At 46.7% G+C, this 16,754-nt stretch overlaps 1 protein-coding gene across 1 annotated transcript in view; it reads left to right on the forward strand.

The window, feature by feature from the left end:
- The window catches only part of SNX31 (sorting nexin 31), an 81,326-nt gene that overhangs the window by 32,128 nt on the left and 32,444 nt on the right, over window positions 1-16,754 (forward strand). The window contains exons 5-8 of the mRNA XM_043879304.1: window positions 2,425-2,535; window positions 7,369-7,459; window positions 9,295-9,382; window positions 12,450-12,519. Of these exons, the coding sequence (XP_043735239.1) occupies window positions 2,425-2,535; window positions 7,369-7,459; window positions 9,295-9,382; window positions 12,450-12,519 (360 nt within the window). The remainder of the gene's footprint in view (window positions 1-2,424; window positions 2,536-7,368; window positions 7,460-9,294; window positions 9,383-12,449; window positions 12,520-16,754) is intronic.

Raw genomic sequence — 16,754 nt, forward strand, 5'->3', positions numbered from 1 at the left:
GACTGAATGACTTAAATAGACTAGATAGCAAAGTGACTCAGTTATACATATATATATATATATATATATATATCTTTTTCATATTCTTCTCCATTAAGGTTTATCACAGAACACTGAGTGTAGTTCCTTGTGCTGCACAGTGGGACCTTGTTGTTTATCCATTCTCCATGTACTGCTGGTCCCAAACTCCTAAGCCTTCCTTCTCTACACTCTCCCTTGGCAACCACCTATCTGTGAGTCTGTTTCTGTTTCACAGATATGGTCATTTGTGTTGTATTTTAGATTCCACATATAAGTGATGTCATATAGTATTTGTCTTTCTCTGTCTGACTTATGTCTCTTTTTATCATCTCTAGGTCCGTCTATGTCACTGCAAATGGCATTATTTATTTCTTTTTATGGCTGAGTAGTATTCCATTGTATATATGTGCCATATCCTTATCCATTCATCTGTTTATGAACATTTAGTTTACTTCCATGTCTTGGCTACTGTAGGTAGTGCTGCAGTGAATATAGGGGTATAAGTATCTTGAAAAAGGGGGCTTAATAAGTGTATATTCCTCATGGAATTGTATGAGAATTGCATTAACTACTATATGTGAAGCAGCACAGAGCACAGTTACTGATATTGTGATCTAACAATAGATTTATATGTAATAAATACACAGATACTATATTTACTCATAAATGAGATGCTATCTCTGCATGTTGACTGTATATATAACATATTCACAAACATATACTGTTTTGTGGACCAACCCTTTAAAATTGGAAAACAGTAGCCTTTATCTTCTAAAGTACTCAGGTTCAGAATCGTAGCCATTTAGTAATTGTAAGTAGGTGGGCTCAGGGTGGGGGTGGTTAAAATTTAACCATTATTCAAGGCTTGCCCTTGGATAATAAAATTAGGAAAAAATAAGCCTGTCACTAAGGTGATGGGCCTTTTGAGGTAGCTGGCAGTGTGATTGGGCTTCCCTGGTGGCTCAGATGATGAAGAACCCACCTGCCCATGCAGGAGACATAAGAGACGGGTTCAATCCCTGGGCTGGGAAGATCCCCTGGAGAAGGAAATGACAACCCACTCCAGTATTCTTACCTGGGAAATCCCATGGACAGAGGAGCCTGGCAGGCTACAGTCCTTGGGGTCACAAGATTCCCCTGTTCCCTACAAAGCCTCGTGCCTAATCCGCTGTGTCTGTGAACTGCAGGGGGTGGTCAGGAGGATGAAGGAAGGGAAGGGGCTGCCTGGTGAGGGGAAGGGGTCTCAGTGGTCAGCTGATCTGAGCCCCAACCACTTGATCCCCAATAATCTGCTGATCGGTCATTTGGATCTTCCTTTCCCCAAACTGATTCCAGGAAGGAGGTGACCTGGCTGGAAATTTTCTGGTCACTAAAAAGAGGTACCTCCTCTCCCCTTCCCCCTCCCATCTCCATCGCCACCCACTGTATTGCTAACTACTAGTATCCCGGCTCATATAGCAGGCTCAGAACACAGAAGATGATTTGAGTGGCTCTTTTCTCAGTTCTCCCACGGATGTCACATCACTAGTGCCATCCTAAATGCCTAGGAGGGAAGTGAACGCATTGCGCGCAATGGCTGCACGAGCCCATTGTGGAACCTGGGATGAGAAGGGCTGTGACCAGGATCAGCCTCCCAGAGAGGAGGCAGCTCTGTGTACTGACAAGAACCCATTCGGGAGGTGCTGAGAACAGCCACCCCCAGACGCAGCCACGCTGGGAGGCCCACGTGGTCAACCACTGACCCTTGTCCCTCCCCTGCCCGGGGTCCCTCTCTCTGAGCACCAACCTGAGCCTCACACTTCCCCCAGCTCTGGTGGGCTTCCCATGTCACTGGCATGTCTCTGACCTTCTAGAACACTCTATCCAAGAGGTTCACAGGTCCCTGGATTCCCAGTCACCTCTGGCACACACAGGTCCCCTGAAGGAGGCTGGAATGCGTGTGCGCAGACAAGGCTGCACTCAGCGGGCCCTCAGCTGGTGCCATTCAACCAGATGGAGACTTGCTTCCCGACACGGGCCTCATGGTTTGCACCTTCAGAGTTTTGTTTAGCAGGAGCATAAATTACCACCTATCACAAACCTGTAGGGATACCTGGAAATATTCAAAATGAGAGTTAAAATCTGGGATGACCAAGAGTCACTTGTATGATTTTTATCAAAAGTTTTTTTCTAAAACGGATGCCTTGTTTATCTGGAAATTATTCAAGTCGCATGTCATTGCTTTGCCTGAACTCCTCTCCACCCGCTCCTCACTCCCACCTCACCCCCTTAAACCGACCCCCTAAGTCTCTGCACTCAGCTTTCATGTGCTTTGGACACTGTGTGCCCTGAGGGCCTGGAGAGGGAGCCGACTGCCCCCCACAGAAGGGTGCTGAAGCTTATTGTGCTTCCTTCTGCTTACAGGACACATTCAGCATCACCACCAAGAAAGAATCTCTGGATATATTTCTGCCCGATGGAAGGAACATTAAAGTTGAAATTCTAACATCAGATACTGCCGAAAGAGTCCTGGAGGTAAATTCAATCTAAGTTCCAGCCCCAGACCTGAATTTAGGAATCATTCTGTTTGAAGGCAGGGACTAGGATACAGTTACCTTCTGGAAGCTTCCTACCTGTCATTTTATTCTGGATGACTCGTCTGTAGAGATAAGAGACTGATGGAGAAATTATCTGAGCGACTGATGGAGGAATCTCAGCTATAGCCAATCTCCGGGGTCTCTTCGGTTTTCCCCACCGCCCGTGGGCTGGTGTTGGTTCCCTGGAACTCAGCCAGGGATGTGCCTCCTGCAAAAACTCAAGGTCCTTTATTATGGGATGTCCATGGTTGGGAGCAGGATGGAGGATGGAGCCCAGATGATTCTATCCAGGGGGACTGATGTCAGGTTCTGGCAGAGAATGACAGGTTGTTAAAGCCAGAAAGGTGCTCCCTTCTCTGACACAGGGAAAACCCCTGAAACCAATGCCCAACGCTTCTAATTATGGGTCCACAGGGCCTATCCTGTGTTCCAGTCAGTTCTCTAAGGACCCAGAGGATGGGACCCAGAAAGCCTTCTTCCTTCTCCAGATGCAGCCGTAACCAGCCTGGCCCCTGTGGCCTCTCCTCCCTCGACTGGGCTGTGGAGAGGACTCCCGGGCTGGCTCCCAGGTCCCTCTGCTATGGAGGGTTTTAGTTTGTCAACTTAAATAGGAAGGTAAAATCAGGCATCTCAAAATTGTCAAGAAGATGCATGTAAACGGGAATAGCAGAGGAATTGGCAATTGGGGGCATGCAAACTGGAGAGGTTGCTGGCGTGTCTGCTGAGGGCTTGGAAGAGACTGTATTTCCAGGCTGGGAAGGTAAAGAGGGGAGACTTCAGTTAAAGTCTGCTGAAACCAAAACAAACAGAGACCGGATTTGAAAATTCCCTGAGCAGACAAAACCAGTCCAGTCACACAAACAAAGCTCCATTCCACTTATTTCATGAGACCAGCCTGACCTGGGTCATATCTTGTTTGGGTCTCTGGAAATCATGAGCAAAATTTCCCAAGGTTGATGTGAGGCAACCCTGGACCAGCTCCCTAGCATTTTTTAAAAAACATTCCAATATAATCAGTTTTCTGTGAATTGGGCATTTATGAGAAATCAGCCTCTCAGTCCTAAGGGCTTGTCTTCTTGAGGGCACACTTGTGGGGTTTTCCATTTTATATCCTCCAGTTGCATTTTAGATTGCAATGCTTTCATAAGTTCTAACCTTCTAGAGAAATATTCAATGGAGAATAAGAAGTTAGGAACAGGAGAGGGTCAGAAAGCTTCTAGGACCTTTCCAAGGATGGGAAATCCCTGTGCTGGGGTCCTGGTATGGGCTGGCTTCTGAGCTGGTGACCGGAAGTGCTCCTTGCTGGGCTCCCATCCCTTGAGCCTGCCTCGCCCTGAGACCCTGGGCTCTTCCTGTTGCATCCTGGCTCCCCTTCCCAGCCTGGAGATTTGAGCTCACCTGCGCCCTTTTGTTTGCACCCCCAGATTAGGAAGTATCTCTTCTCTAGATCTTGCTCTGCTCAAGAATGATAATTTTATAACTTTCTTCCTAACTGAAGTCACCACATACAGCCTTTCCTTGGCTGCCGTATTGTGACCCACTTGCATGGTATCAGCAGCCACCTAGCTGCTGAAGCCATTCTTTGAGAAGTTACTGTGGTTCCTCCTCTTCCTCCTCTTCCACCCCCCAAATCCCACTTACATACATCCCAAGTCTCTCTCCTATTCATTCACCCTCCCTGTTTCCTCCTCTCCATCCCCATGCCCTTGTAGCCCCCCCAAACTAGTTCCCCTGCTTCCAGTCTTGCTAATCTGTACTGATTTCTAGAATGATTTTTCTAAAATGCATCAAGGGCTCCTGAGGGGTTTTATACTGAGAGACCCCAAAACACAAATCACAGTTCCCTAAATTGCCTTCCCAAGACTTGTCTCCCAGTGGGAGACAGTCACATAACAGAAGAAGACAGTCATAGTTAGTGTAGGGACCACAAACTCAGAGACTTTGGGGGCCAGGCACATAAGACAGGGATGCAGCTGCAGGGCGTAAGCTAATTTGGAAATGGTTGGACCTGTACAGATCTGGAGAGCAGTCGCCCTGCCTGAAGACACCATTATTGACACGTTTTTCACGTACTGGGCTCACTGGCCAAATTAGACACAACTGTAGCTGAAGTTGGCTGCTGCTGGGAATATGGGGTCTCTTATCTTCTGGGGTTAGGACAAGTCCCAGATTCAAATTACAGAGCTGCCCCATCCTAGCTGTTTGAGTCTGGGTAAGTTATTTAATGTTTTGAGTTGATGTCTAAGTAATTATAGGAATAGTTCGTAATCCATCAGTAGTAGCAGTTTTCATTCTTCATCAGTGTTGGTATTGGTACTGATATTAGAGGGAATGCTGAATAAATACTGAGTAGGGCAGTAAGTCTGGAGGGCTTCCCTTGTAGCTCAGATGGTAGAGTCTGCCTGCAATGTCAGAGACCCGGGTTCGATTCCTGGGTCGGGAAGATCCCCTGGAGAAGGAAATGGCTACCCACTCCAGTATTCTTGCTTGGAAAACCCCATGGACAGAGGAACCTGGCAGGCTACAGTCCATGGGGTCGCCAGATCGGACACGACTGAGCGGCCAAGCACACACACAGGGCAGGGAGTCTAGGGTTCCACGGCGCTGCCTGTTTTGGCCAGTTTCCCTTTGTAACTAATAGCATAAGTTGAATGAGGTGCTTTAACCTCAGAAAAATGAGCTTCCCCTCTTCCAGCACATTGGCGCGTCAGAAAGTCAAACCCACGGCATGGACATCCTTGGCACTGGCAGCAAAGCAAAGTAAAGGAGTTTCCCTAAAAGGCAAATCACACACTCATGCTGTGTTGTGCTTAGTCACTCGGTCATATCCAACTCTTTGCGTCCCCATGGACAGTAGCCGGCCAGGCTCCTCTGGCCATGGCGATTCTCCAGGTAAGAATACTGGAGTGGTTTGCCACGCCCTACTCCAGGGGATCTTCCCAACCCAGGGATCGAACCCAGGTCTCCCACATTGCAAGCAGATTCTTTACCATCTGAACCACCAGGGAAGTCCAAAAACAAACACTTGGTCAGGCACTGGTGTGCATTCTCTTCCAGGGAAATTCAATAGCTGAAAAAAAAAATGTAATTTGCATTTTGTAAGTAAAAAGTATTGTCCATATCTTTTCAAGCATACTTGTTACCACTCACTTCACCACTCTCATATCACTTCTCCAGCTATCCTACCGGGTTCTTTTACTGCTACTACCAGCAGCAAAGTAAAATCTCTCTTTTATTTTGTATGCATTTGTGCTAATGTAGTTGTACTAGTGGTATTTGAGTTTTGAAGCATCATTAACCTTTGCTAAGAAGGAAATACTATTGTGTCTCTTTTTGTACTGATTTCTCCTCTGAAAGAGAATGTTTGTATCTATGTCTTTATAAATTGTAGAAAGTATCTCTGTTCTCTTTCTTCTCACTCCACTATCTTCCTTGGCAGGTAAACTTGCTGTTTTCACTGAATGAGTCAGAGAAGAGAGGAATCTAATTTGAGTGGATATGGGTCATACTTACTTTAGGAAAGGATGACTTTGCAATCTATTACTACTTGTGCACACTCAGCCCCACACACAGAGGTGCCCTGTGGTTTGGTTTGGATTCTTGTTTGCTTATTTTTGCAAGGGCCTAGGGAAGAGAGTAAGGTAGAAAAAAGGAAAATGAGGATAAACATTGAGTAAAAGCTGTGAAAAGTTCCCAAGCTCATCTTTATTTTCAGAGCTATATTAAGAACACCCACTCATACCATCCACCTCTTTAGAGTGTCTCTCAAGGTAATTTACACCCCTCAGACAGGAAAAGTACCCCTTTGAGCCTAGCATTTATACAACTGCCACCTTGAGAACTTGGAGCTCTGGTTAAAAGGTCAGTTCATGAACAGAGCTGTATAGGTGAACCCTGACATGTTGCAGAGGTGGTCCAGCGAATTCAGACTAGGTGTGCAAAGAAATCACCCAGGAACCCCACCGTAAAGAGGGGTGGGCTGGCTAAGTGGAGAGGGAAAGGACCAATGGAACAGGAGCGTTCCTGCTAAGGGAGGGTGAATGGATGTGAAATGTTACAAGGTTACAGGCTTATGCTGCTGCTGCTGCTAAGTAACTTCAGCAGAGACCTTGGATAGAAATGAAATCATCTGTGTTGAAATGAAAGCTGTTTGAGGTAAAGGTCAAAGAGGAATATGAAATGAAGGCAGCTTGTGCCTTCATTTACTTTAGGAAAGGATGACTTTGCAATCTATTACTACTTGTGCACACTCAGCCCCACACACAGAGGTGCTGAGGTTTCACTGAGCAAAAATCACATGAATTAGACTTGACCATCACAGCAGACAGCAGAGAGAACGAGACTTGGGATATCACAAGTGGACATTATCCTGTATACTTTTATATGCCAGCCAAGTGGTGGGGAACATCCCTTTTCCCAGGATCTGGTAATCCATCCCCTGGGGCAGGCAAGTTGGACCAATGATCATGGGGAATGGCTACTGCCCCCAGGGGACAATAAAGACCAAAACCATCTGGGAAGACACTCCCACATGTGAGATGGGACAAACCAGTCTCAGCTGGGACCAGTTCATGTCCATTGCAGGGGGACCAATTTTTATTTTCTTTACTGTAATTTTTTTTTAATTTCTAATTTTCTAAAATGAATTTGTACCATTTTTAGATTCGGGAAAGAGTTCTCTTGGTGTACACTGCCCCCTTAAAGCTCTTTTTTATTGGCATTTACAGATGGCCGCTCCTAACTTTTCCCTTTTTCTTGTCTTTGGTTAAAGGTGGTGTCACACAACATTGGACTGTGTCAGGAGCTGCTGGACTGCTTCGGCCTATTTCTCATTCAGTTTTGCAAAGAGGGCAGGCTGTCTGGTAAGAAGGACAGAAGGAGGTGCAGGCAGCCTGAGTTGGTGGGCTGGTATGGGCAGACGCTCAGCCAGGAGATGATGGATTGCAGCTGAGGGGCCGGTTATACCGCACCTCCCCAAGGAGAACTCCCCAGTGTGCGGTCCCTATTATGACTCTTGGCTCCTGGACTGGACATTTGGTGGCGGGGGAGACACAGGGTGAGGGTTGTGCCTTTAGGCTTGCCTGGTGGCTCAGCCGGTAAAGAATCTGCCTGCAATGCAGGAGACCTGGGTTCGATTCCTGGGTCGGGAAGATCCCCTGGAGAAGGCAATGGCAACCCACTCCAGTATTCTTGCGTGGAGAATCCCATGGACAGAGGAGTCTGATGGGCTACAGTCCATGGGGTCGCAGAGAGCCAGACATGACTAAGGGGCTAACACTTTCACTTTCACTGTGCCTTTGAGCTGGGGGTGCGCTGGGGCTGGGCAGCTCCAGAGAGGTAGTGCAGTCAGGAGCAAGACATCAGTTCTTCCCAGTAACTACACTCCCTCTGGTGGCTCTGGTGGCCCAGTCCTGCTGTCTAGGTGCACCTTCATCTCTGCCCTGGCTGCTGGCCGCCGGCCATGCCACAGCCCGCATGTGCCGGAGTTCTGGACTCTGGGCATCAGCAGATCCCATCAGACCATCATGTCTCCTTGTTATGGAATATTTGCTTTAAAGTGTGGATGGTATAACTCGGTTCTTAGATTCTTTTAAAAAATACACTTGCAGTCAGATAGTGACCAATGACATTATGTTTCATATCAGTCCGTTCAGTCAATTCAGGTGCTCAGTCTTGTCGGACTCATTGTGACCCCATGGACTGCAGCACACCAGGCTTCCCTGTCCATCAACTACTCCCAGAGTTTACTCAAACTCACGTCCTTCACGTCGGTGATGCCATCCAACCCTCTCATCCTCTGTCATCCCCTCCTCCCGTCTTCAATCTTTCCCAGCATCAGGGTCTTTTCCCATACGTTTTGCTTTTCTCTGCAGGGCGTTTTTAGATATTACAAGTTTTTGTTGTTGTTGTGAAATGGTATGTTACCTCTGAGTAGTTTACATATGTTCTCAGGTGCTTTGGGGAGGTGATTTGGAGGTGGAAGTTAGGAAAATCTCTTAACCTGGCCACCAGGAGCTGTGGTGTGCTGGTAAAGGCATTGGATCTCTCTGGACCTCAGTTTCTTCATCCATATCACAGTGAAAATGTCCCCTACTCAAACACTGGTCCCCCCCTTTTTTTTTAATACCTGTGAAGTTTAAAAAAAAATTTTTTTTTTTATTAGCTGCACTGAATCTTTGTTGCTGCACAGACTTTCCTTTAGTTGTGGCGAGCAGAGGCTATCCTGTAGTTGTCATGCATGGACTCCCATTGTGGCGGCTTCTCTTGTTGCCGAGCACAGGCTCCAGGGCTTGTGGGCTCAGTAGCTGTGGTGGGAGGGCTCAATAGTTGTGGTTCCCAGGCTCTCCAGCACAGGCTCAATAGTTGTAGCACACAGGCTTAGTTGCTTTGCTTTCAGCATGTGGGATCTTCCTGGACCGGGATTCGAACCCGTGTGTCCTGCACTGGCAAGCAGATTCTCAACCACTGAGCCCCCAGGGAAGCCCAAGGCACAGGTCTTTCGTGAGGATCAAAGGCTACTCATTTTTTGAATGAACTTTAGAAAGTTAAAAATTCCATACAAATGCAAGAGAATATTATCAATGTGATTTTATTCCTTCCAATATTAATGCTCTATTTTATCACTTTAAAGCCCTGTATGTGGATACTGCATGTAAATATGTATGTATTTCAACCAGCAAGACTCTTCTTTCTCTAGTCGTGAAAAAATTGGCAGACTTTGAACTCCCATATGTTAGCCTTCGAAGTTCTGAAGTGGAAAACTGCAAGGTTGGACTCAGGAAGTGGTGAGTAAGCATTTATTATGACAGAAAGTGCTTCAGGATATCTCACCTTTGCTAATAAGAACTTGTCTGAATCTCACCACATCCGGCTTACAGTCTAACAGCTGGACAGAGCTCAGAGGCTTGGGGAAGGTCAAGAGGAAAGCTTTGAAGGAGGGTGGTGGGAAGAAATGAACCAGAACATTTGTCCTAAAGAATAGAATGTTGAGGATGACTTTCACTGGGCTCAGATTAAAAACTTGAGGGATATTATCATAAAGATGGCAACCATGAAGATAAGGCTGGGGGTAGGGGGACTGGGGATTGAAGCAGGTAATGGCAAGGAATTGCAGGGTTTGCTTTGGAATATATGACTATGTAATTGAAGGACTTTATTGATGATTACAAGCAAGTCTGATTTATCTGTTGAACTGTGATATTTTCTGAAGGCAAAGAGTGGACTTAGCCAACTTGCAGTGAATTTGAACTCTGTATATTCGGCTTACCTTCCTAATGGATTCCAATTATACATGCTTATTTACCAGAGCTAGACATACTTTCCTAGATTGACAAGATGAAATCTAGGGGGGAAAATCTGCTGTATTTTTGCAGAAAACACTTTTATTTCCCCCAGACACAAGGCAACCTATGCAGAACAAGCGAACAAAATAATGAGAAGCAGGATACTCTCCTTTGGCATGCGGGTAGGATTTGTCTCTATTTCCCAGTGTATATTGCTGTGGCTATATTGGATAGCTTCTTTGGTTTACTCTCTCCTGGCCCAGTTATTCTATAATCTGAACACAGAGGCTCTAAAGAAAGGCATTTGAAATCAAGGAATAGTAATAATCTTGACCTTGTGGTGCCTTGTTAGAGTTCCAGGCTGTGGCTTCAAATTTTGGAAAAGGATTCCCAGCAAGGCTAGAAGTTCATGTACTGCTATTCGAAAGTATTCTGAGAAATAGTTGAAATACGTGGCAGAGAGCCACGAGAAGGCAAAAAAGATGCAGTTTTGTCTGAGATTTTAGAGAGTAAAAGGTGGCTAAGCACAGTTGTTCCTGGGATCTGAATTTGTGTGTCTCAGGGTTTAGTTCAATAACTCTAGCCAAGTTATTGAAGCTTTCTAATCCTCAATTTCTTTATCTGTAAAATGAGAATATTAATGATAGAGTCTGTCTCAGGATTATAGTGAGAGTTAAATGAAGTAATCCTATGTGCTCAATAAATTTTGGTCATATTTTTTATTGTTATAGTGATAATAATCATGATGAAAGTCGTAATTAAAAAACAAACCCTCTGGATTAGACTGTTTTGTCCACGAACTCCCTAAGAGATGAGGATTCTGTCCCTCATCTTAAGCTTGAATTGGAAATTGGGCTTTGCCTGTGTCTACATTAAATAGATAAATTCTAGATCATAAGTACAAGATAAAATGTCTACCCCATCACCAGCCTGCATTTCAGATCCAGGCAGATTGCCTTTGCTTGTGCGGACCGAGAGGAAAGGAGGTCCTACTTCAGCTCTTAGAGCTGAGGACGAGTTTACTGGAAGGGGAGAGTCTGGGGGCAGGATCCTACAGGTCCTGGTCCTCTGTCCTGAGGGGACCCTCACTAGGTGGGAGCAGAGGGGCTAGGTCGACTACCACTAGCTGTGGAATCCCCAGCAGGTGAGGCCTGGCGGTGAGACCAAGTCGAGTTTTAGGGATTTTTCTGTCAATTCCCTGATGCTCCTTGCCAAAGATGGTATAGTTCCTTCCAGACCAGAGGGTGGCCTGCCCTGGCCTCTCAGAGCTCCGGTCTGGGGTGAGTCGGGACTGTCCATCTCTGGTGTAACAGTTGTTATCTCTGCCACACAGGGCGCCTGGGGTGCAGGGGTGAAATAGCTCAATGGAATACACATAGGAACGCTTCAGTTGTTTCTCCCCAGCCTCTAGAATGAAGTTGATCTTCAAGCATCTGTATTTTCATCCTTTTCCTGGTCTATGACAATCCCATCGTCTCCTCCCCCTCCCCCGCTGAGCTCCGAGATTCTGCTCACTCTGCCTTCAGACTGGTGATAGACCGACCCTGGCGTACCCTCTCCTGATGGTTTCAGTCCGGTCTTGGCTGGCTACTGCGCTCACATAGTACCTGTAACTTCACTTCATCCTGGCAATCCTGGATCTGCTAGACAAACACAAAGCCCTGCTATTTGCAAGTCTCTTCACCAAGGTCCAGAGGGGCAAGGGATCTGAGTAGGACCCAGCCCCTGGACTCAGGAATCTTCATACCTTGTGTAATATCAGCTTGTTCAGAGCAGAGATCAGGGTAAATTCAGGGAGCTGAGGAAGCCCAGGGGACAGGTTGCTAACACAGCCTTGGGGAGTAGGGACCAGAGGAGGAGACACGAGGGTGAGGCTTGTGGGAGAGGCCGATAAGTCCAGGAAGGAGGCAGGTGAGGGGAGTGGTCTTTTGAATGGAGGGAGAAGAGAGAAGACAAGGTTGGAATGTATAGAGTGTGGGCCAGGGGAGAGGTCAGAGATGGAACTGGAAATGGAAGTGGGATCTCCAACGAAGGGCCGTGGGAGTCAACAGGATAAATGCTCTAACCCTTGGGACTATGAGCATCTGAAAGGTTCCTTGGGAAAGACTATTCCAGTTCAAATGCGGAGCATGGGACTGAGGGACACAACTGAGGCGGAATGTCTAGTGAGGGGGTCACCGGAGCAGCTCAGGCAAGAGATGAGGTGGCCTGGGCACAGCACGGTAATGTGTATGTGGGTACAGGGCAGATGGCTATGCTGGGAATTGCAAGTGGGGAGGGGGCATGAAGACCTGGGGCTTGATGTGAATGGCGTGTGGACCATTTTCTTAAAGCCTTGTTTTTTGTATCTCTACTCTCAGAGGGCACTAAGTAGTCTTACAATATAAAGACAATGGGAAACAGAAGAGGTCAGAGGTCACTTGAAGACTAGGCAAGCAGAGGACTGTGGCTGTGCTGGAAAAGGGGCCTTGGTTCAAGGCATCAAGGGCCACCAGTTGAGAGAGCAAGCCCACCCAGGTATGCCCGTCAACTGTGTCATAAATTAACTGAACACTCCTGAATCATGCAGGTACCTGGACCCATCCCTCGATGCCAGGCTGATGGACTGCAGAGCAGCTGTAGATCTGATCTACATGCAGGTGAGGGGAACCAAGGGCTATCAGGACACCGGATATTATAGGCCTTTTGGGTTTGGAACAGAGAACGTGTGTGTGGCAGTTCAGAATTCTATGGTGACACCTAGAAGAGGCAAATTCCTGTAAACTGAAACTAGAACAGAGGTTACCAGGGGCTGATGGGTGGGGAGGAGTTATTGTTTAATGGGGATAGATGTTTTGCTCAGGATAATGAAAAAGCTTTAGGTATAAAAAGAGGTGATGGTATATAACACTGCTAGTGTTTTTAGTGCCAGTGAATTGTACACCTCTAGATGGTTAAAATGTTATGTGTATTTTAATTGCAATAAATAAACAAATATTTTAAGAAAAGTAGAGTTTGAGGGAAAAGAATTCTACCTCCATTCTAACCATCTCTCCACACTGGCAGCTGACACTCCATCATCTAGGTTAATTCAATAGCCAGGAAAGGACATCCCTGCTAATCTAAAGTCACAGAGAAACTGAAAGTGAAAGTCATTCAGTCATGTCTGACTCTTTGCGACCCCATGGTCGCCCATCGGGCTCCTCTGTCCATGGAATTCTCCAGGCAAGAATACTGGAGTGGGTAGCCATTCTCTTCTCCATAGGATCTTCCCAACTCAAGGATCAAATCCAGGTCTCCTACATTGCAGGTGGATTCTTTACTATTTGAACCACCGGGGAAGCCAATTTAAAGTCACATATGGTCCCTAAATCTCACTTTAGCACAATCTTTCTTTCCTAAACCAACAAGTAGCGTACCTGTCGCCAGGGCCCGCTTCATAGGCAAGTGGCCTGTGAGGCTGCACTGCCCCTTCCCTCCCCCTCAGAAGGGCCCCAGGCTTGTCCCACTCTCTGCTGTCACATCTTGAAATTTCTTAAAGTTTTATAAAAGGACCCCACATTTTCATTTTGTACTAAGTCCTGCAAATGATGTAGTTGGTCTTGCCTTACCCCTCCCCTCAACCCACAGAAAAACACATTTAGAGTTTGGCTTCCTTTCTTTTCCCAACTCATGTGGTGAAGGTTCTGCTCATCTGTCTGGAGGTCAGCAGATGCTGCCCCTGTGATGTATTGCCGGCCACCCCCACCTCAGTCCCCTCACCTCAGCCCCCCCACCTCAGCTCCCACCTCAGCCCCCCACCTCAGCTCCCCCCACCTCAGCCCCCTCACCTCAGCTGCCCACCTCAGCCCCCCTCATGTCGGCCCCCCGACCTCAGCCCCCTCACCTCAGCCCTCTCACCTCAGCACCCCCACCTCAGCTCCCACCTCAGCCCCCCACCTCAGCCCCCCACCTAAGCTCCCCCCACGTCAGCCCCCTCACCTCAGCTGCCCACCTCAGCCCCCTCACCCCAACCCCCTGACCTCAGCCCCCTCACCGCAGCCCCCTACCTCAGCTCCCCTCATGTCAGCCCCCTCACCTCAGCCCCGTCACCTCAGCTCCCACTTCTTCCCCAGCTCCCTGCCACTGTTCACCCTCACGGGGCAGCATCTTTGGAGGCCCATCCTTTCCCAGGCCTGACTTGACAGTTCTGGAGGGAAGTTTGGAAGCTTCTTTTAAGGACTTCCTTGAAATTACCCAACAGTTTGTTCTCAAGCCCAGAACAGCGGGTCGAATTCCTGGCCTATTCAAACCCTCCCAAGGTTTCCCACTCCCTCAGAATAAATCCCACATCCTGATGTAAATACTTGTTTTATTTTCTCCTTAGCATTCCTACCGTTTCACTATATACAAATTTTGAGTTACTCTGTCTCTCCCTGCTAGAATGATTTCTCCATGAAATTGGGGATTTACTGCTATTATCTCCAGAAACTAGAACTATTCCTGACATGACCTTAGCTTTAAGCCTTTTGGGGGATCCTACATTGTACCAAGTGTTTGAAATACATTGTTTCATTTAAGCTTCATAGTAACTCTGTCAGGCAGTTTGTGCTATCTACATTTTTTAAATAAAATTTATTTGTTTTAATTGGAGGTTAATTACCTTACAGTATTGTGATAGTTTTTGTCATACATCAGTGTGAATCGGCCATAGGTCTATATGTGTCCCTTCCATCCTGGCCATCTTTGTTTTTAAGAAGAACAAATAAAGTTTGCTGACAAAGAATTGAGTAGGCTTAGATATGGAAGATTAGGAAAAGGGATTTAAAAACACATTTGCAGGTGGCTCTTATGTAGCGTGGTTCTAAACTGCTGTAGTCTGTAGCTTTTTATAAGTTAAGGCAGAATTGAAGAGAGGGGAGAAGTTTCAGATGTTACTTTTTAAAAAAAAAATAACAGGTATAACTCTTTTTTATTTTAACTTTATTTATTCTTGGCTGTGCTGAGTCTTCATTGCTGGGTGCAGGCTTTCTCTTAATTGCAGCGAGCAGGGCTACTCTAGTTGCAGTGCTCGGGCTTCTCATTGCAGTGGCTTCTCTTGTTGCAGAGCATGGGCTCTAGGCACGGGGGCTTCAGGAGTTACAGCTTGTGGGCTCAGCAGTTTCAGATCGCAGGCTCTAGAGTGTGGGCTCAGTAGTTGTGATGCATGGGCTTAGCTGCCTCTCTGCATTTGGAATCTTCCCGGATCAGAGACCGAATCCATGTCCCCTGCATTGGTAGGCGAACTGTTAACCGCTGGACCACCAGGGAAGTCCCAGACATTGCTTTTAAAGAGCTTTGCTAGGAGACAAGGAGGGCTTCCCAGGTGGGCTAGTGGTAAGAACCCGCCTGCCAGTGCAGGAGACATAAGAGACGAGGGTTCGATCCCTGGGTCAGGAAGGTCCCCTGGAGGAGGGAATGGCAACCCACTCCAGTATTCTTGCCTAGAGAACCCCATGGACAAAAGAGCCTGAAGGGCTACAGTCCACGGGGTCACAAAAAGTCAGACACAACTGAGTCACTGACACTTTCACTTTCTTTCAAGAGACAAGAAGACATTAATAGAACCTCCTGCAGTAGTTTGGTTATCGCAAAAAAGGTAAAAGGATGGATTTTGATGCTCAGGTTTACTAAAGAGCATCAGTTCAGTTCAGTTCAATTGCTCAGTCGTGTCCAACTCTTTGCGACCCCATGAACCGCAGCACGCCAGGGCTCCCTGTCCATCACCAACTCCCGGAGTCCACCCAAACCCATGTCCATTGAGTCGGTGATGCTATCCAACCATCTCATTCTCTGTCGTCCCCTTCTCCTCCTGCCTTCAATCTTTCCTAGCACCAGGGTCTTTTCAAATGAGACAGCTCTTCGCATCAGGTGGCCAAAGTATTGGAGTTTCAGCTTCAACATCAGTCCTTCCAATGAACACCCAGGACTGACCTCCTTTAAAAGGAAAAACATGTACTTTGTTAGGTGACTTTTGGTCTTGTTTTCAGCAATTCCATTGCTTTAATTAGATTGTTTTTAGCAAGTCTTCATTTTTGGAGTGGTTTGTTATGCAGCAACTGATAAATAGCCGTTCCCTTTAGTTGGATTAGGTGTGTTGTTGATAGATGTGTTGAGTCTAATTGTCATTTAAAGTCACTTCAGAAAGTATGATTCTGGATGGAAAGGGAGTTATTGCTTACACAGAGAGGCAAAGACAGAGTGCAGGGTTCCCTTTTGTACCGGGAAAGCAAATGTTCGTCTTTGAAGACATGACCACATTTCCATGTTTCACATTTTCTTGCAAAGGGACAACCAAGTGCTTTATGTTCACACAGAGAGGAAACTGCTCTGTTTTATAAGATTAAGCAAAAGGACTGCCTAGCACAGGCTGAGCAGTGCCTCTGTAGGCGAGAGAAATCACCAGATGCCTCAGAAGAAATGAAAGCAATTACCAGCCATGAGGGATACGCTGCATAGGACTGCCTCGTGGTCTGTGTCGTGATTTATTTGGCAGCTTTTTTTCTTAGTGTCACACAAGATCATGGCATCATAAAATCAGTGGAGTTTTCAGTTTGACAATATAGAGCCTCATTTGTGTAGAGATCTCCCCCAGTAGACCACCAGCCCCACGCAGGGACCTTGGCTTTTTCGGCACAGGGCAGAGAAGCTGGGTGTCTGACTGAGCAGTCACAGCGGACCCAGCAGCCAGAATGTCACTGGAGGAGTCACAACCTTCACACCTTTTTCTCCTTAGGTGACTTTTTAAGAGACCAAGACCATCTAGTAAACGATTTCCATGAAACTCTAAGAAGGCAAATCAAAATATCACTTCTTAAATGTTTAATGTTCACTATTGTGCTTTTATGGCTAGAATATAGTTTTCAGCTCATTTCAC

Source organism: Cervus elaphus, chromosome 21 (assembly GCF_910594005.1).
Source record: "Cervus elaphus chromosome 21, mCerEla1.1, whole genome shotgun sequence".
Taxonomy (NCBI): Eukaryota; Metazoa; Chordata; class Mammalia; order Artiodactyla; family Cervidae; genus Cervus; species Cervus elaphus.